The sequence below is a fragment of the Mustela lutreola genome, chromosome 16, assembly GCF_030435805.1.
Source record: "Mustela lutreola isolate mMusLut2 chromosome 16, mMusLut2.pri, whole genome shotgun sequence".
In the NCBI taxonomy this organism is placed as follows: domain Eukaryota; kingdom Metazoa; phylum Chordata; class Mammalia; order Carnivora; family Mustelidae; genus Mustela; species Mustela lutreola.
The window spans coordinates 1,187,635-1,211,464 of NC_081305.1; the positions used below are offsets into that span (position 1 = coordinate 1,187,635).

Here is a 23,830-nt window from a genome sequence, read left to right on the forward strand (position 1 = left end):
GCCCCGGCCCCCTCGTCCTGCTGCTCCCTCCCTCAGGGACCGTAACCCTGGGGTCGCATCCGAAGCATTTGCTACTGCCTGGCCTGCCTTCTCCGGTGCTCCCCTCACCCATGGCCCTGTCCCAGCCTGAGCCCCTCCTTTGCCGGCTGCTCCTGTTCTGTTCCCCCGTGTTCCATCCCAGCAGGGACCACAAAGCCTCCCATCCCCAATCGGCTGGCCTGGAGCCTCTCCCTCCCCCGCCTGGGGGAGAACCAGGGTCAGCCCTGGCGCACATGATAGGGCCACAGGCTCCCCGGCACCCGGCCTGCTGGCCTGGAGAACTGAGTCGCTGCTGGCCCCTGGCATCAGGAGTGCCCACCTGCAGGATTTGCCAGAGCCTGTTCTCCCGCCACTACACTGGGGGAGCGGGCAGCATGGGGATGCCGGTGGGACGTCCCGGGCGGTGGACAGCGATGACCAGGGCATGGGGGAATGGCCGGTTAGGAGGAGATGGGGTCAGGTGGTGACCTTGAATGTGGACCGTGTGCCATGTGTGCCAGGAGCTGTGGCTGGACATCACCTGGTCACAGCTGGCTCCGGGGAGATGCAGCTGGCACAGGGCAAAGGGCAACAGAAGGCAGGCGACGAACGGGACTGGGGTCCAGAAGGGTCCTGGGTGGGGCTGGCGCCCAGATGGCCTTCCATTCCCTCTCGACATCGGTGACCCGAGTGCCCCTCCCAGTGCCAGGGGCGCAGGAGGCACTGGTCAAGGCAGGTGGGACCTGGGGTAAGGGGTGACAGACAGGGGTCCCCAGAGTGACTCCTGCTGTGGTGTCAGGATGGAGGGTCAGAGAAGGTCCCTAAGCTGAGAGCCGCGTGCTGTGAAGGGCAGCCCTTCCTGGGAGCGGCCCCTGGTGGCTGGGGTCGCGTGGAGCCGCGTGGAGCCGCGCGGTGTGGTGGGTGAGCAGGGCTCAGAGGCCACCTCTGTGTGGCGGGAAATCCCGAGAGCCTGAAGCAGGGCGCAAGGCCACCCTCAGCACAGCAGTGGGGACGGGCTGTGGTGGCTGTGGTGGTGGCCAGGCCACGGGGCAGGGAGAAGCGGCAGCTGTCCCCAGAGGCAGAACCTCACACTCACTGATAGTGTTTGGAAGTGGGGGCTGAGGGAGGACGGAGGCCAAGTCACAGACCTGGAAGCCAGAGGCAGGTGGCAGAGGGGAAGGCGCGCTTGGGGCGATCCAGAGCTGCTTTGGAGGGGGAAGGCGGCATGTGCGACTGGCTGACGAGCAAAGGTCGCCGGCAATGGCCGGATCTGAGCAGAAGTAGGGAAGTCAAGGCGGGCTCCGGAGGGACAGGTGGGTGCGGTGCTCAGAAGGGGCTGGGCTAGAGAGAGATGCAGGGGCAACAAAACCCATGTGCCCCCCAGGGAGAGTAGGTCTCAGGAGAGCTTCTAGGGAGGGCCCTGAGAGCCTCGAACCTTAGAAAGGCAGCGGGTTTGGGAGGTGTGGCCTGGGAGCACGGGGCACCCCGTTTCCTGGAGAGGGGCTCAAGGCCTGAGCTGCCCCGGGACGGTGTGGGGGTAGGGGAGATGGAGGGGACTCGAGGGGGTGGCATGGGCACGGGTGGGGTCTGCAGGGGGTGGGAAACCTGGGGTCGGAGAGGGAGGGCATGTGACCTAGGACCCCTGCGCAGGAACCTTAATGAGGTGCGTAGCGCTGCCTCCCAGCGGCCTCCTGAGGCCTGGGTGGGGGCACGGGCTGCAGGGCCCAGGACCTCCCTGTGACAGAGGTCAGCCCAGACCCAGGCCTAGGCTGGAATAGGAGTCACGGGGTGTTCCTGCCCCTTGAAGGGGCTTTGGGATGACTGCGCACCTGCTCACCTCCCCCGTAGGCAGGGGGACCGAGGCCCTTCCGCATGCGGCCCTGCCCTTCAGTCTCTGTGCCCCCCTCCCACAGCCCGCAGTTCCCTCGCGGCCCCTGTCGGTTCATCAGGAGTCCCATCCCCGAGGCTCCCAGCATCCCTTCAGATATTTTATTGTAGTTTGTGTTCAGTAAAGCTCACTTGCATTAGGTTTCTACTGACAGTATGCGTGGACATCGGTGACGTCTGCTCTCATCCGGGGGTCTGAGGCCTCCTGAAATCTCCATGCAGGCTCATGCAGGACAAGGCAAAGGGGTAAGGCTGAGCGTCAGCGTCAGAGGGCTTCCTCCGCCCCGGCCTCAGGTGGCAGAGGCCAGGGCACCTCGGCTCCCCTGGGACCCTCCCACGGCGGACTTCCCCAGAACGGGCTCTGGTGTCTGGCCAGGCTGGGGTCCTGTGGACCCACAGGAGGGGCGTGTCAGATAGGCAGGGGCCTGTGGCTGATCTCGTCCAAACATGGGCCCATGACCGCACAAGGGCTGGGTGGGAGAAAGACGTGCCTTGAGCAGGGACAGTGAGCCTGAGCGGCTGGCGGGAAGTTGACCCTGGGCTGTAGGGGTGTGTGTGTGGGGGGGGGGGGGCACGCTCTGCTTCTTCAGGCGGAGCTGGGAAGACGGATGGGTGCTTTCTAGCAGAGGCAGCTGGCTGCAGGGTGAGAACGTGGCTGGACTCTGCTGGGGTGTGGCCACCCAGGTCCTGTGGTGGACAGCGGGACAGACTAGGGTGGGAGATCGCCCCGGAGCCCGTCCAGGTGCCATGCTATGCCCAGCTCAGGATTTGGCTCCTGCTGGCCCCAGGGCACGCTGTGGGACCCGGTGCCCCCTTCCCTGCCCACTGAGTCCCCTGGTGCCTGCGGGATGCCTGTGTCCCTTCCCTCCCCACAAGCCTTGGCAAGCACAGGGCTTCCTCCTCCCCTGCTGGCTAGTCAGTCCGAAGTCCTTCCCTTCGCTATCTGGTGGCCCTCCGCGAGCTTCCGGTAGCGCCCTCGAGGGCAGCCGAGGGCGGGGAAGGTCAGGGCGTGGTCCCCAGTGCCCCAGGCCGGTCCAGAGCGGCCTGCAGGGCCGCGACCACCGGGATGTGCTGTGCCGTCCCGGGACTGGGGTTGGGCTCCGCTCTGGGGCTACTGAGCACGCGACGCCGGCGGTGACCCGTGCGTCCCCCGCCCCCGGGCCCGCGCGCAGAGAACCAGGCCGCGCACCGCTGCGCTCTCAGGCTGAACCTCTTTATTAAGCGCCGCGGCCGGGGCGCGCCGAGCCCCGCGGTGCCGGCTGTAGTGTGGCGGCGGCTCAGGGCCCGTGCTCGGCCGCGTGCGAGGCGCAGTAGTACTTCTTGTGCGCGATGAAGGTGGACAGGCTGCTGAAGCGGATGTTGCACAGGCGGCAGTACCGCTGGCCGCCCGGCGCCGCCTTGCCCGGGGTCTGCACGCCCTTGTCCGCGCGGGGCGGCGGCGGCGTCGGCGGGCGCGGCGGCCCCGCGTCGGGGCCCGGGGAGGGCGGCGGCGGCGGGCCGGGCCGGGGGCTGCCGTCGGGCGCGCCGGGGCCCGGCTCCCGGGGTTCCCGGCCGTTGAGGCCGTCGCGGGGGGCGGCGGGCGAGGGCGTCCGGGCGCCGGCGGGGGGCTGGGCCAGCAGCAGGCCGTGCGCCAGGCGGAGGTGCTCCACGAGGTCGCCGCGCACCGGCCCGTCGGGCGGGCAGTACGGGCACACGACGGCCGCGTCCTCGGGGGCGGCGCGCAGGCGGCGCGGGGCCGCGGGGCACGAGAACTTCTTGTGCGCCAGGTAGGCGTCGAGGCTGTGGAAGCTGACGCGGCAGGCCGTGCACTCGTGGTAGTCGGCCAGCGCGGGCAGCGCCGCGGGCAGGGCCGCCTGCCGCCGCGGCTTCTTGCTCAGGTCGATCGGGCCGTCGGCGGCGTCGGGCCCGCGGCTGCCGCTGCCGCTTCCCGGCCGGGGCGGCGGCGGCGGCGATGACGACGACGACGACGACGACGACGACGCTGCGGCGGGCGGCTCGGGGGCGGGGCCGGGCGGCAAGGGGGCGGGGCCGGCGGCGGGGGGCGGGGCCGCGCCGGCCGCGTGCAGCTCATACAGCTTGCGGCGCCTGCGCGTGCGCACGGGGGGCGCGGCGGGCGCGGGGGTCCCCGGGGTGCCGGTGGGCGCGGGCCGGCGCGGCGGCGGGTCGTGGCGCGAGGCGCAGTAGTAGCGCTTGTGCACCGTGTAGGTCTCGTGCCGGCTGAAGTGGATGTTGCAGGCCTCGCACAGCGTCCGGCGGGGGTCGTCGTCTTCGTCCGCCCCGCTGCCCGGGCTCGGGCTGCCCCGGCTGCCCGCCTCCGCCTCGGGCTCCGCCTCGGGGGTGGCCGCGCCGCCCGCCTCGTCCTCGCGCGTCCCGGTGCGAGGCGACGCACGTCCCGCGTCGGCGTCTGCGGGCGGGGGGCCGGGAGGCGCGCGGGCGGGGGCCGGGGGCGCCTTGGGCCTGCGCGCGGGGGCCCCTTCGTCGGGCGCGCGGCGGCCGGAGCAGTAGAGGCGCTTGTGCACGTAGAAGTTGTTGACGTTGTTGAAGGTGATGTCGCACTCGAAGCACGTGGCGCCCTTGGGGGCCCCCGCGAAGAGCCCGGCCGGCGCCCCCGCGCCCGCCTGCAGCCGGCTGTGCACCAGCTCGGACATCTTGGCCAGGATCTCGGAGGCCGGCGGCGCCGCGGCGAACTGCGGCAGGAAGAGCGCGCCGGCCGCCAGCCCCAGCTCGCCCGGGCCGGGGCTGCAGTCCGGCGTGGGGCTGGACAGCTCGGCCTTCACCCTGGCCGCGGCGGGGCTGGGCGGGGACGGTGTCCGCGATGCTGCTGGAGGCCCTGGCTCCGCCTCGGGCTCTTCCGTGGCAGCCTCGGTCTTGATGGCCCGGGGCGCTGCCGGGGGCTCGCTGCTGCCCCCGTTCTGAGGGGTGGCTCTGGCCTCTCCATTGGTGGTCTCCACCGGGGCCTTCCTGTCCAGTCCTGGCGATGGGGTGGGCGCCAGACCGACGTCGGTAGAAGCCAGGGGGCCGTGCAGGGCCGTGGGCTGCTGGAAGCTGGCCAGACTGTCTGCAGGGAGACCCCAGGGGCCACACTTCAGGGCTGGAGCAGGACCTCCCTGGGCCAGACCTGAGGAGGGGGAGGGCGGGAAAGGGACAGCTGGACTGGGCAGAGGTGGTGGAGGGCCAAGATAGTCATTCACCCCTGGCGGCCATGGACCAGCCCCATCCCTGCCCAGTCCTCATGGGGAGCCCAGGGCCTCACCTGGGGGGAGCTTGGCAGCGGGGTGCCCGGCCCCTGGCGAGTAGATCTCAGCCTTGGACCCCGGCTGGCAGACCATGTGGTTGGTCACCAGGTGGCTGTAGAGGATGTCCCTTGTGGTGGAGATGAAGCCACAGCTGTGGCAGACACCTGCAGGCAGGCTGTGCTGTCAGGGCCCTGGGGCAGGTGCCCCCCACCCCCGGCCCCTTCCCGGCCCCCACCTACCGCTTAGCGTGTCTGTGTGCACCTTCAGGTGCCTCTCACAGTTGGCCTTGGTGGTAAAGGCCGACAGGCAGATCAGACAGATGAAGGGCCGTTCTCCTGGAACACAGGGCTGAGTGAGGGGTGGGCTCCTGGAGCCCAGCTGGCCAAGGACCTGTGACATGGGGTGGGGGGGGGTGTCTGTGTGAACTCTGCCTTCTCTGCCCCTTGTGTCCTGGGACTGTGGCAAGGGCCCGGCCCCGAGCGGGCCCTTCTGATGAGCACAAGTGGGCCATGTGCTGCAGGAGCACTGGGGTGCGGTGGGAGGGCCACACAGGCCTGTCTGTGGCAGGGCGGGCAGCTGGGGGCCGGAGGGGACAGAAATGCATTGCTTGGGGGGGGGCACGCACGCCCTGCTGCAGACAGCAGGGGTCCTGGGGAGGGGCTCACCGCTGTGGCTGCGCATGTGGATCTCCAGGGAGCTGGCGCTGGGACAGCTCTTGCGGCACTGGGGAAAGGGGCAGACTCGCTCGTTGGGGTAGGTCTCCTTGGGCTTGTCGTCGGTGGCTGCGGCCACAGCACCGGTGCTCTGGCGGCTGGCACAGTAGTACAGCAGGTGGGCTTGGAGGTTCCTCTCGCTGCGGTACCAGATGCCACAGTCTTTGCAGGGGAAGACGTCTTCTGTTGGGGGAGAGGTGGGCGCAGGCTGAGGGGGCCCCCGCACCGTAGCGGGGGGGCTGCCCACAGCTCAAGGCCAGGCAGTGAGCCTCCAGAAGCAGATGGCTTTGCAGGCGTGGCCTCTGACATCCCGAGAAGTGAGATGCAGGAATGGCGGGGCGGGGGGCCCTCCCTCCTGGTCACTGCTGCTCACGCTCTGGCCCTTGAGAACTCGGGTTCTCTTTCTCTCGCTCTCCAGGATGCCGTCGGACCGCATGGATGGGGGTCTTTGAGTAACGCCCCCGCAGGCCGGCCCCCATGCTGCCTCCCAGCAGTGAGCCCCCCCACAGAAAGAAGCCAGAGCCTCTGTGGGGGCCAGAGGGAGGGGTGTGGCCGTGCCCACAGACCCCCGATGGAGGGAGGCTGGACGGCTGCCGTGCTGTGCGTGTGACCCGGCGCGTGTGACCCAGCAGGGGTGGCCACGTGGCGGTGAGGGCAGGCAGGTCCCTGCCGGGGCTGGAGGGCTGTGAGCGGGTGGGAGGGCGGGCAGCGACCTGGGGCCCTGTGGAGGAGACCCTGAGTGTGCGCAGGGGAGCCCGTCCGAGGGGCCAGGTGCGGACACCCGTGACGCCCGTGGGCAGGAGGACGAGAGCAGAGCATGGCTCCGGGCGGCCTCGAGGGGGCGGCCGGGGGCTGCGGAGGGAGAGGAGCCCTCCCCCTCTTAACTCCCCCCGCCCCCCCGTGGTTTCACATCCGCTACCCATGGGTCAGGACTGCTTAATTCTGCACGTTTATCTCAGACGGGAGGCCTGTGACTTTGGTTTGTAGGAGCTCAGGTGGCAGAGGTGCAGGGTTTTCCCAGCTGGGCAGGTTTTTCTCGTGGGTGGTTCTTGGGGTCCTCCTAGCCGGATGGTGAGGAAAGCTGTCTGTCTCTGCTCCACGGTCCGCTGCCCCTTGGCTGAAGACAGGGCAGCAGAGGCCTCGTTCTGGGCCCTAGGACGTGTCCAGGCTCTAGTGCAGCTTGGGACCTGGTTCTCACGCCGGCATCAGATGTATCCTGGGTCCCCAGTTACGGCAGAGGGGACCCTCCTCCTCCCTCTCGTGTTCCTCTGATTTGGGGGCCTCAGGGCAGCTCTGTTCGTTGGCTGAGGTGCTGAGCTCGAACTGTAGCCTGAAAGCACCTGGTGGGTTTGTTTCTGTCCCTGTGGGGCCGGGGCCGGGGCTGGGAAGGGTGCTGCTGGCTGTGGGTGGGGAGAGGGGCAGGGCCTCAGATGCCCGCTCGAGCCCTGGACGTAGGTCTGAGGTTTAGCGAGGACATTCATGGTCCCCCTGCCCCAGGGCTGACCAGGGCCGAGTCCCGCTGGTGCATGCGGGTGACCTGCGCAGACACCTGTGTTACTACGATCTCACTGCACAGGTGAGAAGACAGAGGCCCAGGGAGGTTGGGTCTGACTTAAACCAGGTATGGTGGACTCTGTACGGAAGCTATTCTAGCGCTCGAGGCAGAGGCGGGTGCTGGGGGGAAGGGAGTACGGCGCGTATGGCGTGTAGCCCACGGTGGCAACGGTCCTGCTGTTTCTGGGTGACGTGTGGACACCAAAGCGTCAGACCCAAGCGGGGGAAGCCGTCCCAGCACCTTGGACTCCCTTGGCCCCCTCCGAGCAGCCAGGACAGAGGATGGGGCCGGCGGGGGTGAGGCTGGCTCCGTGCTGGGGACTGGACGGACCTTGCTGGGTCACTCCGGGCACTGCTCCTGGCGGCTGCGGGGAGCGGGATGTCCCGGGCCCGGAGAGCCCCTTCCTGTCTCCCCCCCTGCAACCACGGTGTCTGGATGGGTTGTGCCTGCTCAGCAGCCCCTCGGTCCCCTGCGCCCAGTCCCCGCAGAGGACCCGTGCTCTCCCTGGAGGGCTCTGGGGGTGAATATCCACCTGCGGCTCGTGCCTCCCCCACGTCATTTCCACCAGTCACAGATGCACATGGGCATCGCCCGAGACTGAGCGATGCAAGCCACGTCCCCTCCACACCCTCCCTCCTGCCCACTCAGCTCCGTGGTCCTTTCTCTGCCCTGGGTGTCTCCACAGCCAGGACGCCGCGCACCCCCACTGCCCTCAGGTGCCGCCTCCGGGGCTCCCCTTTGGTGGGGGCCATGGTGCTCCGCGCGAGCCACGGCAGGTCCCCGTCCAGCCTGTGCTGCAAGCCCGCCTCGTGTGGGGCTTCAACATCTCTTCTTTCCCGTCCTGCGGCCCTGCCTTTGCCACCCCTCATGGCCCGGGGATCTCGGCCGCGGGAGTGGACCCGGCCCGAGTGCCCGTGGCTCCCAGAGGAAGTGTGGGCCCTCGCCTGGCGCCACGCTGGTAAAACCACGTTGCTGGCTCGGGCCCAAGCGCTCCGAACAAAGTTGGCCACTGCCATCCTCTGATTGTGCCCCCATGTCGTGAGCTGTGCCATGCGGGGGGGCCGGCTGGGCAACCCTGGAGCCTGGACCCCTTGGTTGGTGTGTGTGGCGCGCAGAGGAAGCCCTACTCTGAGCGGTCCGACCCCGAGCACCCCACAGGGAGCAAGCGAGTCTCCCACCCAGGTGTTCCCCCGGCGAGGCTCTGCCCAGGGGAGGCCGGGCCCTGTAGTGGACACGGGCGAGTGGACACGGTCCTGGCCTCTGCCGGCTGGGAGCCAGGCTGCTGCACAGCACCCCACCATGGACACGTATCCCACTCCTTGCCCAGCTGCAGGGGGAGAGCAGGTGGGGCTGGGGGACCCTGTGGGGACGGCCCCTAGGGCCTGCCCCTGTCCCCCACACTCATCGGCTGCAGCATGGCCTCCGCCGCTCAGGTCCCAGTGCTCAGCCCCAGAGCCCAGGGCGCACGCGTCGTGTACTCACTGTTGATGACTGCTGTGGCCAGGATGGACGCCATGCCGGCCTGCTGCGGCAGGAGCTGGATGTCGGCGGGGGCCGGGCCCCCGGGCTCTGCTGGCGTCTTCACAGCGTGGCTGGGGGGGGGCCCGGGCTCAGCCGCCATGAGCAGCACGCTCAGCTGTCCGCCGGCAGGCACTGGCTTGGTGAGTCTGCACCAGAGGGCCTCATCTGTGGGGGTGAAAGCCTTGGTGACTGGAGGGCTGCAGGCAGCTCACCCTCCCGTTCTGAGCCCCTCTGAGTGGCCCTCTCCTGGAGACCAGGGTTCTGAATGCGGGCGGGGATGGAGCCAGGCCCACGGCTGGGCCAGGCCCGTCTCTGTAATGACCATCCTGCCTATAGGAGCGACCGCCTCATGGGGGGCCCCGAGGGGCGCCCACACGGCTTCCCTGGTGTCCAGGAGAGCGGTGGCCTGGGGGACAGGCAACAGAGCTGGGTGCCCCGCGGGCCCTCCCCTCCCCACTGCTCCCCTGAGAGCGGTCGTTCCCATGGTGGCCGGCAGGGGGCAGCTCCAGCCAACCTCCCAGGCACTTGCCTGCCCTCTGGCTTGGGCTTGAGGCCACCAGGAACCCCACACTCGGAGCTGCAGCCCTGCCCCCCACCTCCCAGCCCAAACTCACGCCTGTCCTCTGTGAGGACCTTGTCCTGTCTGGTGGACAGGGGCTGGAGCCCTGCTGACCGGGTTAACATACCCAGGGCTGACGGCACGTCCCAGCACCCCTTCATGGGTGGGGGCTGGGGTCCTTGCAGGGGACAGAGAAGGGGAGTGTGGCCCAGGTTCCCACACTCCACCTCCAGCAAGCCAAGGAGGCTCCTGGGGGGAACTGAGCCGGAGAGGGGGCTGCCCGTTAAGGCCCGCCGGGCTGGGCATGTGCCCCTGGCCTGCCCCGGACGGCCTCTGGCTCCCTCCGGAAATGAGAGCTGCCCATGGGACAGAGCTTGTCTCCTCTGGGAGCGTGCCGCCGCGAATGTACCGCGTGCGGGGACGCAACGTGGCCGTGCTCCCCCCACCCCAGAAACATTCCAGCAAAGCAGAGCCCCCCACAGGGGAACTAGGTCACCTCCTGTGGTCGCAGGGCACACACCCTCCCGACGGCGGTGCTGGCCCAACCTGGCGTGGCTGCAGAAACTGTCCTGTTCTGTCCTGACGTCATCCCCTTGGGGAGGGAGGAGACCCCCGCCTCACATCTGAGGGGCCTGAGCTCCCGGAACCGGACAGTGTGTGTCGGGGGGGGGGTCCTTCCCTCCCTCCCGAGTCACTCCTTCTAGAAGGTACGGGGGGCAAGGCCAGAAACAGGCCCGCGAAGGCCAGGGGATGTGGCCCGGCCTCACGTGGCTGGGTCTGAATGTGGCCCTCCTGCCCTTCCTGGAGCACGGTGGACTGCACAGGACCGTGGTCTAGCATGCACTCGGCCCCTGGGGCCTGGGATTCTCTGCTGACCCTGGCGGTCTGCTAGAGACCCGGGGAGAGCCGCAGCATGCCAGCCCCCTGCGATCCTGGGGCTGACCTCCTCCATCAGGAGGCCCCAAGGCCTGGCCCTAGCTCACCTACTCTGCTGGGGCCAGCAGGCTGCTGTCCCTTTAAGGGCCAGCCAGGGCCAGCTGAGTGACCCCCACCTGCCGGAAGGCCGCGAGGGAAGCGCCATGATACCAACCCTTCCTGTAGATCTCCGTGTTGGCTTCGGCCTGGGTCAGGGCCTGGGGCAGCGACCGCAGCCAGCAGTGCTCGTCCTCCAGCAGCAGCGTCGGGGCAGCGCCCTGGGGAGAGGAAGAGGAAGCGGCCCCGTCAAGGGCAGACATAGGACGAGCCCGCCCGGGGGTCCTGCACGGTGCCGAGGGAAGAGGCTGAGCCGGTGGCAGGGGTGGGGGGGCGCCTCCCACCAACGCAGCCAGCGGCCGGCCCCTTCCATGCCCGGGGCATTGGGCTTGCTTAGAAACCGCGGCCCAGGGAGCGGCGGAGACGGGATTCGCACCCAGATCTGGGCTCTCGCCCTGCCTCCCTGCTCGGGCCGGCTGCGGAGTGCACCGGGGCAGCCTGTCGGGGCATGGGCCGGAGCGAGCACGGGCTGCCCCCATGCAGGCCCCCACAGTGAGCTAGGTCCGTGAGCTGAGGCCGAGGGGCGTTAATGTCTCCTTAGAGGGGGCTCCTCTGTCCTCCCCGAGGCATGGCGTGTTCCCCACCTGCTGCAGGGCACAGCAGGCCTCTCTGTCCTGAGGCCAGCACACGGCAGACACTAGAACATCCTCCTGGGCCCAGAGCCGAAGCCCCCGTGCTGAGGCTGGCTCAGCCTCCCTGAGGCTCCCGGAGACGGACATTCATGTGTGGGCTTAGCTCTTCTCCCACCTCGAGGACAGGGTGGGGAGGTAGGAGAAACGGGAGCGAGGCTCACCCCAGAACCACCTCGCCCAGCCTTGGCCTCTCCCTGGCTCGGTCTACAAGCCTGAAAGACAAGAGTGCTCTGGGCTCAGCCCATGAGGCTGCTGCCGGGGCCTGCAGAGTGGGGGGTGGGGGGGGGTCCCTGATTGTTGACACCCAGGGCCACCCCAGCAGGAGAGGAGGTATACGGAGCCTGGTGCTGGGGAGGGAGGGCTGCCTGCGGTCCCGCTGCACAGCCCAGTCCCGCAGCGGGGTGAGGAGACCAGCACCGGTCTGGGGAAGGCTCCAGGAGAGACGGAACCCTGGCCTTGCTTTGCCCTAGGAGGTCGGGGTGACTGCTGCCACACCCGGGCCCTCTGCCCCAGTGCCGGACCTGGGACTGGGCCGGCTTCTCTGAACAGGGGAGCCCAAGCTCCGCCCCCAGGCACTGTGGGCAAAGGCACAGCACGCACCCACTTCGGGGTACATTTGTTTTATGCAAACAAGTGCATTTTATTCGGAAGTGGTGCACAGGGACCGCGTACTGGAAAACAAGTCTCGCCTGGAAACGCTGCCTCCCAGGCTGGGTGGTTCTGTGCACCCCAGGGGCCCACGCAGCTGCCAGCTGGGACACCCCCACGGTGGGACAGTATCCTCAGATTCGGGGCACCTCCCTGCGAGGCACAAGCGCAGGTACTTCCCTGGGCTCTGGGGTCCAGTCCAGTTGTGGCACCCCGTCCACTCTGCCCGCACCTCCCCCACCCCGGCGGCAGACGCAGGCCCCCAAGCCGAGCACTCCTGCGGAAACTCCCAGCGAGGCTGAGGCAGCGTGGCCAGTGGGTGTGGCCTGGCCATGGAGGCAGAAGCAGTCTGCACCCACGCCTGCCCTCTACACAGAGGCGGTGTCCCTCCTCGGAGCTGTGACCCAAGGCTGGTGCTTGTCACAGACCTGCCACCGTCCTGCCACGGCTCCCGACAGTGGGGCTGGGTGGTCAAGGCTGCTTCTCAGCCCTGCCAGGGCATCAGGAAGCACCGAGCTGCGTGACACCCTCCTTTCCAGCCATGCCCACCTGTGTGCAACCAGCACAGAAGACAGGAGCCCCCCCCCCCCCCCCACTGCCCTGCGGCCGGCAGGACACAGCAGGCAAGGGCTGCGCATTTGGGCCCAGAAGGCTGAGGTCCACTGGGGCCCCAGGTCCGCAGTGGCCACAGGCCAACCCCGGGGAGAGCATCTCCATCACAGAGCGGCTCTGGGCACCAACCTGCTTTTCGCAGACAGCTGGGGACCCCACAGCTGCGGAGCAGGACGCCAGCTGGGGGTCCCGCCGGCTCAGAGGGGCCACAGCCAGGGGGCTGGGGAGCGGCCGGGTGAGGCTGCCACTGTGGTGGGTGACCGGCGGCTCCCACGTCCCGGCTGCGCTGACAGGGCCAGCAGCTCGCAGCAGGGCGGGGCTGGGCCTCCTGAGTCTCTAATGAATATTAATGAGCAGAGGAGGGTGAAAAAAATTAATCTGCCTGATTCTCCGATTGGCGCTGTGGTAACGATATGAAATCTAATTATTCGTTCCAATATTTCTAACTCTCAAACCGAGACTGACAGCCTCCCGGTAGGGTTAATGCTTATCACCCGCAGGGGCTGTGTGCAGGGGCTGTGTGCTCCGGCTTGATGGAAACAGGGGCTGCTGACGCTGCACCGCCCGGCTCCCGCGGCCCGAGTGCGGCCCGAGCGAAGGCGGTGGCGCCGGGGTCCCTGCCTGTCGGCGGCGGCGGCAGGTGGGCCAGGAGGACCGGGGCTGGGGGTGGAACGGCCGGGGCCTCTGGGGCTGCCTGATGCGGCCCGTGACCTCTCAACGCCGGGGGCCCCCCGCCTGAACGGGGGCGGCCTGGGGACACCACCTTCCCTGGCCTCTCTGCCAGGCCTGCGCACGCGTCCTGGGGCTGCGCGGCCGCCACCCTGGGGAGGGTCTAACGCGGCAGCCCGGCTGTCCGGGTTGGGTCTTCTCCACCCCCCCCCCCGCCCGTTCTGAGCAGCCTGGTTACAGACGCCCCTTTCTCTGGCGGCCGAGGGCGTTGGGCAGAGGCAGGCTCTCTTCCCGGCGGACGCTGCGCTGCCCGTGAGCAGGGATGTGGGGTGCATGGCTGGCAGGGGCTGTCACTCCCCTGCCTGGCCCGTGCTGCCGGCCACCTTCCCTCCAAGGCGCCCCCCCCGGGTCCCATCCGGGTCCCGCTCACCCTGGACAGGCCGTGTCCGGGTTCAGGAAGACGCCCCCTCGCCCGCCCAGCCTGCAGCCCCGTGGCGTGGCGCATGTTCCTCCTGGCCCCAGGACGGCCCCAGGACCCGCCCCACCCAGCCCCCCGAGCTAATGCGCGGCCACTCGAAGTCCCCGGTGCGGCTGAGATCACTCCTTGTTTCCCCCAACAAGGAGGTCAGTGTCTGGACTCCGTGTCTGCCGATAACCATCGGAAACTCTATCTCTGCCCCATCCGCTGTGACTTTATCGGGGCCGTTCCCAAACCTCGCTGGCCACCTCGTAAAGCAGCATCACGGGGTGAAGGGAGGCAGGAGCTCCGTTCGGGCGGGGGAAGGGGGTAGCTCAGCCCGGCGAGCCACAGTGTCCTGCAGAAGGCCAGTGGGGCGGCCCAGGCCTGCCCCGGGCCACTGCGGGGCACGCTCCTGGGAGGTCAGGGTCTGATGGGGCCCTGCTCACGCTCCCAGAGGCCCCTTTCTGTCCTTGGCTCCTCCTCTCCCCCAGACTCTGCGGAGAACCCACTCTTTCACCGGCGAGGACTGAGGCGCAGAGTCGTGTGATGCCGGGGCCGCAGGCAGGGGCCGTGTGCGTGGGACTAGAAGTGGGGTCTGCGTGGTCTTGGCTTCCTTCCGTCCATCTACCTCCACTCCCCCTCCACCCGTCCGTCCGTCTACTACCCACATATCCGTCCCTCCACTCAGCCCTCTACCTTCCTGCCCTGCCCACCTACCTGCCCTCCAGTCGAACAGTCCCCCAGAGCCTGGGGAGAGACTGGTGTGGGGCGCCAGGAGCAGAACGTGCCGGCCCCATCTCCCAGGCTGACGGGAGACCACCAGCGAAGGCTGGAGGCAGAACGTGCTGGAGGCACAGGCTGAGCCGAGCACGCGGCGGGGTGGGACGGGGGCCGTGGGGACAGCTCCTGGTGGCCGCCAGCCCTCTTCCTCGGGTGGCCCTCGGGCTCACGGATGGAGCCAGCTGGGCGGGCGGGCCTGGTGCCCACGGCGGTCCTGGCTGCACAAAGAGAGCCCTCTCCCACCCACCGCTCAGCTCAGGCCTCCCCCTTGCGGCGGGGGGTGTCCCGTGGTCCCTGAGACCAGGCAGTTCTTCCTCCTGGGCGTGGGGGAGGGATCAGGGACCCAGAAAGGCAGCGGCAGGCCGTCCGCCTCAGAGCACCCCGCACCGCCCTCCTCGCCGCCCCGGCGCTCTGGCCAAGCCTGACCGTCTGCCTCCTCAGGCACCGGCTGCCCAGTGGACGACAGGGGCCTAGCCGGGCTGGACCCGGCTCTGCACGTGCCCGCTCCGTGCAGCAGCTGGACGTGCCCCCAAGGACAGGCCTACCCAGAGCTGTGGATGTGGCCTTATTTGGAAAAAGGTCTTAGCCGATGGGATCAAACTGGGGACAGTCCAGGTGACGTCCTCCGGCTTACCCAGCATCCCGAGTCTAGCCACGCATGTCCTGACTGGGGCAGAGGGGCAGAGGCCGGGTGGTCCTGCGAAGAGACTGGACTCTGCTGGGCAGTGCCCCAGTGCCCAGCCTCAGGGCTTCCCGCACGAGGGCCGCTCCGAGCCGGTGGGGCCCCCCGTGCCTGGCAGCACTGCCATCTCCAGCTGCCGGATGGGCGAGGCCCGCGCGAGGGCGCTCTGGGCCGATCCCCGCGTGAGGACGCGTGGCCCCGCACGGCCCAGCCGGCTCGTTCCAACCACTCTGGAAGGGCCTTCTCCCCAGCAGACCTGCCGCCCTCCTGCACCCACGACCCCTGCTGCCAGCTCTGTGATGTCACGGTGGCCTCATGGCCGCAGTGGGTAAGCCCTGGGGGGGGACTACTGGACAGACAGATGGGTCGAGCCACTGTGGGCCAGGCTCAGCGTGAGAGTTTGCTCATTCATTCATTTGCTCCTTTGTTCATTAATTTTCCCGTCCATCCATCCATCCGTCCATCTGTCCGTCCATCCGTCCACCCGTCCATCTGTCCGTCCATCCGTCCATCTGTCCGTCCATCCGTCCACCCGTCCATCTGTCTGTCCGTCCATCCACCCACCCGTCCACCTGTCCGTCCATCCATCCATCCATCCGTCCCTTCCTCCACCTGTCTGTCTGTCCATCCGTCCATCTACCCATCCATCCACCCATCTATTCTGAATATTTCTGGGGTACATGACTGCAAATCTCAGAGGCGCTGGGTTTCTGAACCCTGGGAAGTGGAAGCTACCGCTCGACCAGGGAGGGACCTGCCCAAGGTCACAGAGCAAGCTGGTGGACGACTCACTCTGGACCTGACCCCTGCCAGGCTCTGTGCACTCGCTCTGTGTACTTCTGGGGTTCCCACCCCCACAGTCTCGTGTGTGTGGGGTTAGGGGGACAGGAGAGCCACCCCCGTCCCACTCCCATCGGCAAGTAGCTCCGGGGCTAATGAAGTCAGCAAGGAAGGGCCGCCCCACTGTCGGAGCCCCTCTGCGAACAGCTCCGGCACACCGCCTGGCGGCTGATCGGACGATCTGGGCTGGGAGGTGCCGGGGGAGACAACTGGGACCCATCCGCTGAGCTTGATAAGGGGCTCGCTGAAACGTTAGCAAAAATATTTAGACAATAAATGAAGTATCGGAAAGGCGCGCGTATCTTTAAGAAATCAATCATCGTGTACGGTGTGTCTGGACACTTGGCGCCGACGCGCAGATAGCGCCTGCTGGGGAGATAGGGGTTAATCAAGGGTTTAGTTCTGTGGAGATAAAGCTGCGGGACCAGCAGGCCAGGCTCCTTCCTCCCTCCGCTCCTCGGCCAGAGCCTCAAAGGCCACGGGCTTCCCTGGCACTGGCCCCTCCCTCCCCGTGGACATCATCTCCCCGCCGGGGGGGCGCCTCCAACCTTGTGCCAAGTCCCCCGGGCTGACCTGCACCCCAGGCCCAAGGAGGACAAAGCCCTCAGAGAGGAGGGCGGGGTGGGGACGTGGCCAAGACCCTGGGGCTGGGTCAGCCCTGTCCTTGCGGGCCCGCAGTGGTCTCAGCGGGGAGTCCCCGTCTGCTACTTGATTCTGACACCGCTACCGAGTCACTCAGCCTGCTGGACGCTCGGCTTCCTCCTCTGTGTGGTGGGGAGTAGTGGACACGGCGCCGGCAGAGAAGACCGGGGCCGTGCAGGAGGCGGGCGCCCTCGGTGTGTGCAGGGAGCGACACCTGCCTGTCCCGGAGGGACGGACGGTCTCCAGAGCCGGGAGCAGGGGAGAGGGGCAGGCCACACACAGGCGCACCCCTTTATCTCGTCAGTGCTTCCGAGAACTCAGACGGGGAGCTCTCAGCCCACACATTCCTCCTCCTAGCCGTGGACGGCCCCTCAACAGCCCACCCTCTGAAAAGTCAACTCCTGCTTACATGCCTCCAGTGATGGGGAGCTCACTGCTTCAAGAGGCTGCTCGGAACACCAGAGTCTCCGTTCTCTCTGCGGAGCCAAAGTCTGCCTTGTGGTCGCCACGGATTTTTCCCTGCTTGGGCCATGGGACAGGAGGGCCGGCCGTCCTGTGCGCTGGTGGTAAGCACGGTGCAGGCACTGTCTCATCTACCCGCCCTGGGAGGCGGGCGTGCCACCAGCTCCCCTCTTGGCAGACGAGAGCTGCAGCTCTGCCACCCTGTCCTCCGCAGGGACGTTGGAGGGTCTGCAGGCTCAGGCCCCACGGACCCTTCAGGGCTCTCTTGTGTCCCCACTGCAGCCCCACAGGCTCAGGAGCAGAAGCTCAAGGAGCTCAGGACCCTGCCCGGGAGTGGAACAGCCACGGTGAGGAGGCCGCGGGGCCGACCCTGTGCCGTGGGGCCGGCCTGCTCCGGAGGTGGGAGCCCTCGGTCCTGCCAGCCTCCAACCACACGGCCAAGGCCAGCACGCGGTCCCCCGCCCAGGTGCTCCGCCACGATGGGCAGCGTGGGTGGCCCCGGGGTGGGAGCCCTCAGTCCTGCCAGCCTCCGACCGCATGGCCAAGGCCAGCACGCGGTCCCCCGCCCAGGTGCTCCGCCACGATGGGCGGCGTGGGTGGCCCCGGGGGGGCCTCGGCCGGGCTGCACGTCTAGATCCTAGGAGACTGCCTGGATCTCTGGAGCCAGGCCCCAGCCCAGAGACTCTGATGCACATGGGCGCTATGGACGGTGGTCCAAGGGCCTGCAGCTGGGCACTCCCCTGGCAGCTCCCCACCAGCCCTGTGGATACCGCTGCAGGCCGAGTCCCCGCACCCTGGTTTCTGCAGCTGAGAAACGGGGCTTCTGTTGGACTGCGGCTAGATGGAGCAGCTCGGGCAGCACCCGGTCTCTCTGCATGGGGGAACCCTGCCCTGCAGCCCTGCCACTGCCCGAAACCACATGGAGGCTGACCAGAGGCCCACACCTGGGGCCTGAGGACCAGGAGGCCCGGCACTGAGGGGCACCCAGCAGCCAGGTTGCACCTGGGTCAAGTCGCACTGGAATGCGACATCGGGAATCAGAAATGGCCCAGGCTGTGGCTGCCCGTCTGGGGCGCCTGAGCCCGGGCTTGAGGGGACCCACCCAGGGGGCCTCCTGGCCTTTCAAGCGAGGGGCCGCAGGGCGAGGAGAGGTTTCTGGAATACGCGTCACGTCCAGCCCCTCCTGGTTCTGGTTCTACTGCACACTGTGCTTTTGGCCACCATTTCCCAGATACCAGTGCCCTGTCTTCACCACAGTGTATTTTAGAAGGAGCTTTTGTACCTGTGCGAGAGGACGCAGACCGACTTCTGTAAGAAAGCACTAACCCCGAAGCGAGGGACCCTCTTGCAGAGGCGATCGTGGGAGGGCGCCGCCCGGGTGGGCTTCTTAGTGACACAGGCAGGTCGTAAGTGCTGAGGACGTGGAGACCCTGGGGCACCAGAAGGAACCCCAGGGACGAACTGAACCTCAGTGTCTGCTGCCGCGGTCCCCAAGCTCCCAGAAAACCACCTCGCTTGTCCCTGCCCACGAAGGCCAGGTCCAGCCTGGGATCCATCCCACACTGGGATCCTTGTCGCCGCCCTACTGCAAACACACGTCTCTTTCTGTCTTGCCAACTTCTACTCATTCATTAAGGGCCTCCTCCAAGAAGCCCTACTCATTCTTGTGTCACCTCCTCCAGGAAGCCTTCCTTGTGCTCCCAGGCACCTCCTTCCTACCCTCCCAGTCCCAACACCTCAGGCCCATAGAGGGGCAGGCACTCTGGGGCCAGAGTGTAACCAGGGCTGGGCTCTCACAGCTGAGGGGGGTCTGTGCCCCGGGCAGGCCTCTGCCCAGGCTGCTGCCCTGAAGCCGGACGGTGGGTGGCTGGGGTTGGGGCTCCTTACCGGTTCCAGCTGCCCGGGCGATGAGACCTTGCTGTGCACGTTCCCACGGAAGGGGCCCCAGGACAGGCCCTCGGCGAGGTTGTGCCGAGCCCTCACGCAGCTCTGCCCGTCCTTCCGCAGTAGCTCCAGCTCGTCTGTGGGGAGAAGCACCGGGGAGTTAGGCGTGCCTGCCGCAGTGACCACCCAGCCCCGCCGACGGCCCGGCGCACTCCAGCTCTGCAGCCCCAAGCCCACCGGGAGCAGCTGCCGGGACTGGGGCACCCCAGTGGGCCTGTGGCCCTGGGAGCCGGGCCGACCCTGCAGCAAGCCCTTGTCTGGGGGCCGCAGGGAACGGGACGGGGCGCCCGCAGCCGGATCTGAGCCGGGGGGGACCACGGCTGCTGCGTTAGGACGTGTGTCTCCAGCACATGGGGGGTGCACAGTGGAGGGTGCCAACATCGGCGAGGCTGGCCTCTTGGTCCCCCCTCGGCACAGTCCTCCCAGCCCCTCCCCACTGGCCTGAGCCCCCCCAGACTCACAGAGCAAGCCTGTGATGGCAGCCGGGAAAACGCCCCCCGAGACTTCCTGCCCAATCGGGCCGCACGAGGCCTGATGTGTTCACCCGCCAACACGCTTCGCACAGCTCGCAGAGCAGAAACCAAGTCAAAGAGCCACGCACCACCCCAGGGCCTTGGGCAAAGCAGAGTCTGCCCCTGGGGGGCCCTGATCTTGGCTCCGTTCACGCCCTGCAGATGGGCAGGGGCGGGGACCCAGAATACTGCTGCCGGAACCACCACTCACTTTCTAGAAAGGCCTGGGCCCTGAGTCTTGCTGCCTCACTGCAAGGCCTCTCCTCGATGAGGGTCTGAGACACTTGGGGGCCGTGGCCGCCTGTGCCGTGCAGGGAGGGGGCTGCAAATCCTCCAGGCGCCAAGTGCTCCTGTGGCCCGGCAGGGGCCCCGGGGCACGGGTAGGAGAGCCAACACAGGACATGGCTGCATTTCCACAGACAGACGGGCCTCCGCTGGGAGTCCCTGAGACCATCATTCTCCCCAGGGCAAGACTTGGAGTGGGACAGGGTCTGGAGTCAGGCTCCCGGGTACAGCCTGCCTCCCCGCACGGTCCACAGGACCATCTGCGGGGGCTGCACGCTGGTGCCTGGAAGATCCATGTGCCTAGAACTAGTGAACGCGCCCTTATTTGGAAAAAGGGTCTTTGTAGACGTAATTGAGTTAGGAGGCTGAGAGAAGACCCTCCTGGATTAACGGACGGGACCCTAAACTCAGTGACAGACGTCCCTGCAAGAGACCCAGAGAAGAGATGGAGAAGGCAGAGACCAGAGTGACGGGGTCAGGGGGAAGCCGGACCCTAGGCCCTGGAGCTGGGGGAGGCAGGAAGGACCCTCCTCCCCCACTGCCCCGGGAGCCTCCAGAGGGACACAGCCCTAGCCCAGCCCTGGGAGGGTATAGATTTTTGAGGTGTTAGGGCCCCAAGGTTGTGTGCGTTTGTTGGGGCAGGCCTGGGGATTCTTTGAACTGCCTAAGCCTCTGTGTCCTCCTGGGGCGAGGGGACAGGCAGTCATGCCCTCAGAGGGCAGTCCCTTCCCTGATCCCACACCCTCTGCCCAGGAAGGCCGGGCTACCTTGTACCTCGGGTGCCACCCGGGCTGCCTGGGCCCACGGAGGCCTCACGTGGCCTGGCCTGGTCCCCAAGCAAGCGCTGTGGCGGCGGCCCCACTTCCTGGAGCCCCGATCGGGCAGGCTGTGGCCTTAATGGGCCCGATTATCAGATAACTGCCGGCCTAATGGCAGAGATAAGGTGTAAATACGCCAGGAGGCCCAGCTAAAACGTTCTAACTGGGTCCTTGTCTTCCCTGGGGCAGATAAGATGGCAGGGACCAGAACGAGGCTGGGGAGGCCCGCGCCCCATCATCAGCCCCCTGGAGAAGGGGCAGAGACTGGCTCTGTCACTTTGCAGCTCGCCCACCAGGGTCCACGTCCCTCGCCAGTCCACCCAGGACACCTGGGCCCCAGCCCAGGGCGTTGCCCATGGGCCACCCCTCTCTGGCCCCGCAGGGCCTTATCCTCAGGGACAGGAGTGTGACCCAGCCGGCACAGTCACCCACCCCTACTCCAGCCAATTAAGTCCGCTTTCTCCCTACGCCCCTTACAGGTGAGGACTGAGGCCCCAAGAGGTCACGCAGCTGGTAGGGGCTGTCAGAATCTAAACCCGGGCCTCCTGACTCTAGCTGAACCAGGGCCCTGGGTGTATGTGGGTCTCTGGTTCCCTACCTGGCTGGCCCTCGGGGGACCAGCACATGTGAAGGAGGGGATGAGGAGGAGAAGGCTGCCTAGAGGCAAGCTTGCGGGGAACTCGTTTGTCTGTCCACCTGTCTGTCAAGCTGTCCGAGGCTGGTGGGGAGCCCACGATGGGCTGAGCCTGTGCGCCGCACCCCCGCTCCCCAGCTGTTGACGGGGGGTCACGGGGGAACCGTCCAGCACCCTCATGCTGCGGCCAGCTCCTCTGCAGGCACCCAGAAACCTCGAAGCAACCAGGGGTTGGCTTGCCCTTGGACCTTTGAGCAGGGCTGGCCGTACGCCTTTCTGGACCGCATTTCACCTGCTGGGACCACAAGAGACAGGGACGGGGACCGGGAGCCCCTCCGTTCCCATCTCATTCTCCACCAGCGCCCAGATGTCCTGCAAGGAGCCCGTTCCCGGCCTCGCTGGGCATGGAGCCCCCATCGGGAGATGACACCTTCTACCTGAGGCAGGGGCCCACCTTCCCGTGGGAGGAGCCGCTGAGAATCCAGCGTGTGGGGAGCTGGCCCGGGGGTCCCCGAGGGCGGAGGAAGAGTGGGGGGGGGCAGCCCCGGGCTTCCCAGGTTTTCCGTCTTGGGGCCCTGGCCTCATGCTGAGGGAGGGAAGGAGCCAAGCCAGCGAGCCTCCCCCCACCCCTGTGGGCGCCCACAGCCAACAGCCCTGCTCCCTAATCGGAACCCCAGGGCTGGCCAGCCGAGCCTCCCAGATAACAGCGTGGCTGGCGCTTCCCATGGCGGCCACTCCATCTTCTGGGTATCGTGCCCTGCCAGAGGGAGGGCTGGTTCCCGATAAAGGCTGCCATTCTGCAGGCCTCCGGGCAGAGCCCGGCACTCAGGCCTGGCGGGGGGCTGCGCGAGGCCAGGGAGAGGGGAGGAGGCCAGGAAGCCAAGGAACTTGGGCTGGGGATAGGGCCATGCTCACCACAAAAACCCACCTTCCTGCTTCAGGGAGGCGGGTTCTGAGGGGCTGTGCATTAGGGAGGGTGGCCCCTTGGGTGTATGAAGGGCGCTGGGTGAGGGGAACACGGCTGGATCTCAGCCCCAGCTCACCCAGAGCCCTTGTCACAGTGTACAACCCAGGCAACTGTACATGGTGGCCCTGGCAACGTTCAACATCCACCTACTCAGATAACCTATTTCTAACAAACAGTTCCTGTCTAACCTCTTGCGTAGTGGAAAGATGGTCAGGCAGTATTTGAGCCCAGTTAGCACCTACCAGAGACCCTCTCATACCCAGAAGCAAAACTGCATCAGGAAAGTGGGGGTGGGTGGGACCACCAGGGCCACCCACTCCTGCCGGGCTGGGAACCTCAGCTGAAGGCCAAGAATGAATGAGTGTAGATGAGTGAGGGCAAGGGGCGAAGGGGTGGGGGTACTGACAGGCAGGAAGACAGGTTTAAACCGCCTCTGATAGCCAGCGGACCTGTGGTGGCCGGAGGGCCAGCTTCCCACCACACAGAGGCCTGGGGCCACGAGCACCCTAGCCACACTGCAGGCTCTCTGGACTTGGGACTCAGTGCTCACTCAGTCCCAAAGCCCCGCATGGGCACAGGCACGAGGGAGACACGGCCTCTGTCCTCTGCCTCTCCTAGGAGACCGGGGCAGTGGCCGCCAGGAGGGCGGGACAGCTGGGGGGCTTCCAGGTGGAGGTGTCCTTCTCCCTGACACCCTCCTGTGGCTCCTGTCTGCTCTCTCTTCCCAGCTCCGGGCTGGTCCTGGCCTCCATCCCCACAGGGGGTCATAGAGGTGATGACATGCACCCTGAGAACACGTGATCCCGACACAATTCCCAGCCCCCGCATATCAAGCCTTAGCCTCGTGTCTCGCACAGCCACACTGAAGCTCTTCCCCAAGTGTACAGAGGGGGAAACCCAGGCTCGGAGGGGTTGAGCTACCGGCCTAAGACCCGCGATGGAGAGGGGAGACGTGAGCCCCAGCCCCAGCCCCGCTCACGGCCAGGCCCCGACGCCCTTCTCGGGGCTGATGCAGAAGGCCGCAGAAAGCCAGGGACGCCCCTGGAGGGGAGGTGGGCGCCTGCGGCAGGCTGGCGACTCCGGCTCTGTCTAGGCCCCCGTGGAGGTCAGGCTATCACTACCGATGCCACATCAGGACCAAGACCAAGACCAATTTATCCCGGCAAACAACCTCACACATGTGATTTCCAGAACAAACACATCGCGCAGGATTCAGTTTTGCCCCTAAGCATCTGTGATGAGCGGAGGCCAGGGTTCAGGCATATTTATAGGATTGAAAAGTCAGCTTAGGTGGGGCGCCTGAGTGGCTCAGTGGGTTAAAGCCACTACCTTCAGCTCAGGTCATGATCTCGGGGTCCTCGGATCGAGTCCCGCATCGGGCTTCCTCCTCTCTGGCTCTCTGCCTGCCTCTCTGTGACCTTTCTCTGTCAAATAAATACAAAATCTTAAAAAAGTAGTCACCTTAGGTTCCAGAGCCCTCTGGCAGCACCCCAGAGGAGGCAGGAACAAGTGCTCCCACTTCTGGGGCCCTGATGGGAGGGGGTAGCCGGGTAAGAGACCTGGGGTCTGGAATCAGCAGGCCGGGGCTGGGTCCCGCCTCTGCCCAGCCCCTCTGGCCTCAGTTTACCTGCTGGGCCGGTAGCGGGGAGGGTGAAGGCGAGCGTGTTTGTCGGGGAGGCCAGCACAGCTCTCCCTCCCTGGGCCTTCCCGGGTCGTGGGGCC

The 23,830-nt window shown here is 67.2% G+C and overlaps 1 protein-coding gene across 1 annotated transcript in view; it reads right to left on the minus strand.

Annotated features, from left to right (window-relative positions):
- Positions 1-1,985: 1,985 nt before the first annotated feature.
- ZFPM1 (zinc finger protein, FOG family member 1) overlaps positions 1,986-23,830 on the minus strand; it is a 39,537-nt gene continuing 17,692 nt past the window's right edge. Inside the window, exons 3-9 of the mRNA XM_059151838.1 lie at positions 18,836-18,969; positions 10,580-10,682; positions 8,892-9,095; positions 5,807-6,037; positions 5,381-5,476; positions 5,159-5,305; positions 1,986-4,963 (exon numbers count right to left, since the gene is read on the minus strand). Coding sequence (XP_059007821.1) covers positions 3,183-4,963; positions 5,159-5,305; positions 5,381-5,476; positions 5,807-6,037; positions 8,892-9,095; positions 10,580-10,682; positions 18,836-18,969 — 2,696 coding nt within the window. The 3' untranslated portion in view covers positions 1,986-3,182. The remainder of the gene's footprint in view (positions 4,964-5,158; positions 5,306-5,380; positions 5,477-5,806; positions 6,038-8,891; positions 9,096-10,579; positions 10,683-18,835; positions 18,970-23,830) is intronic.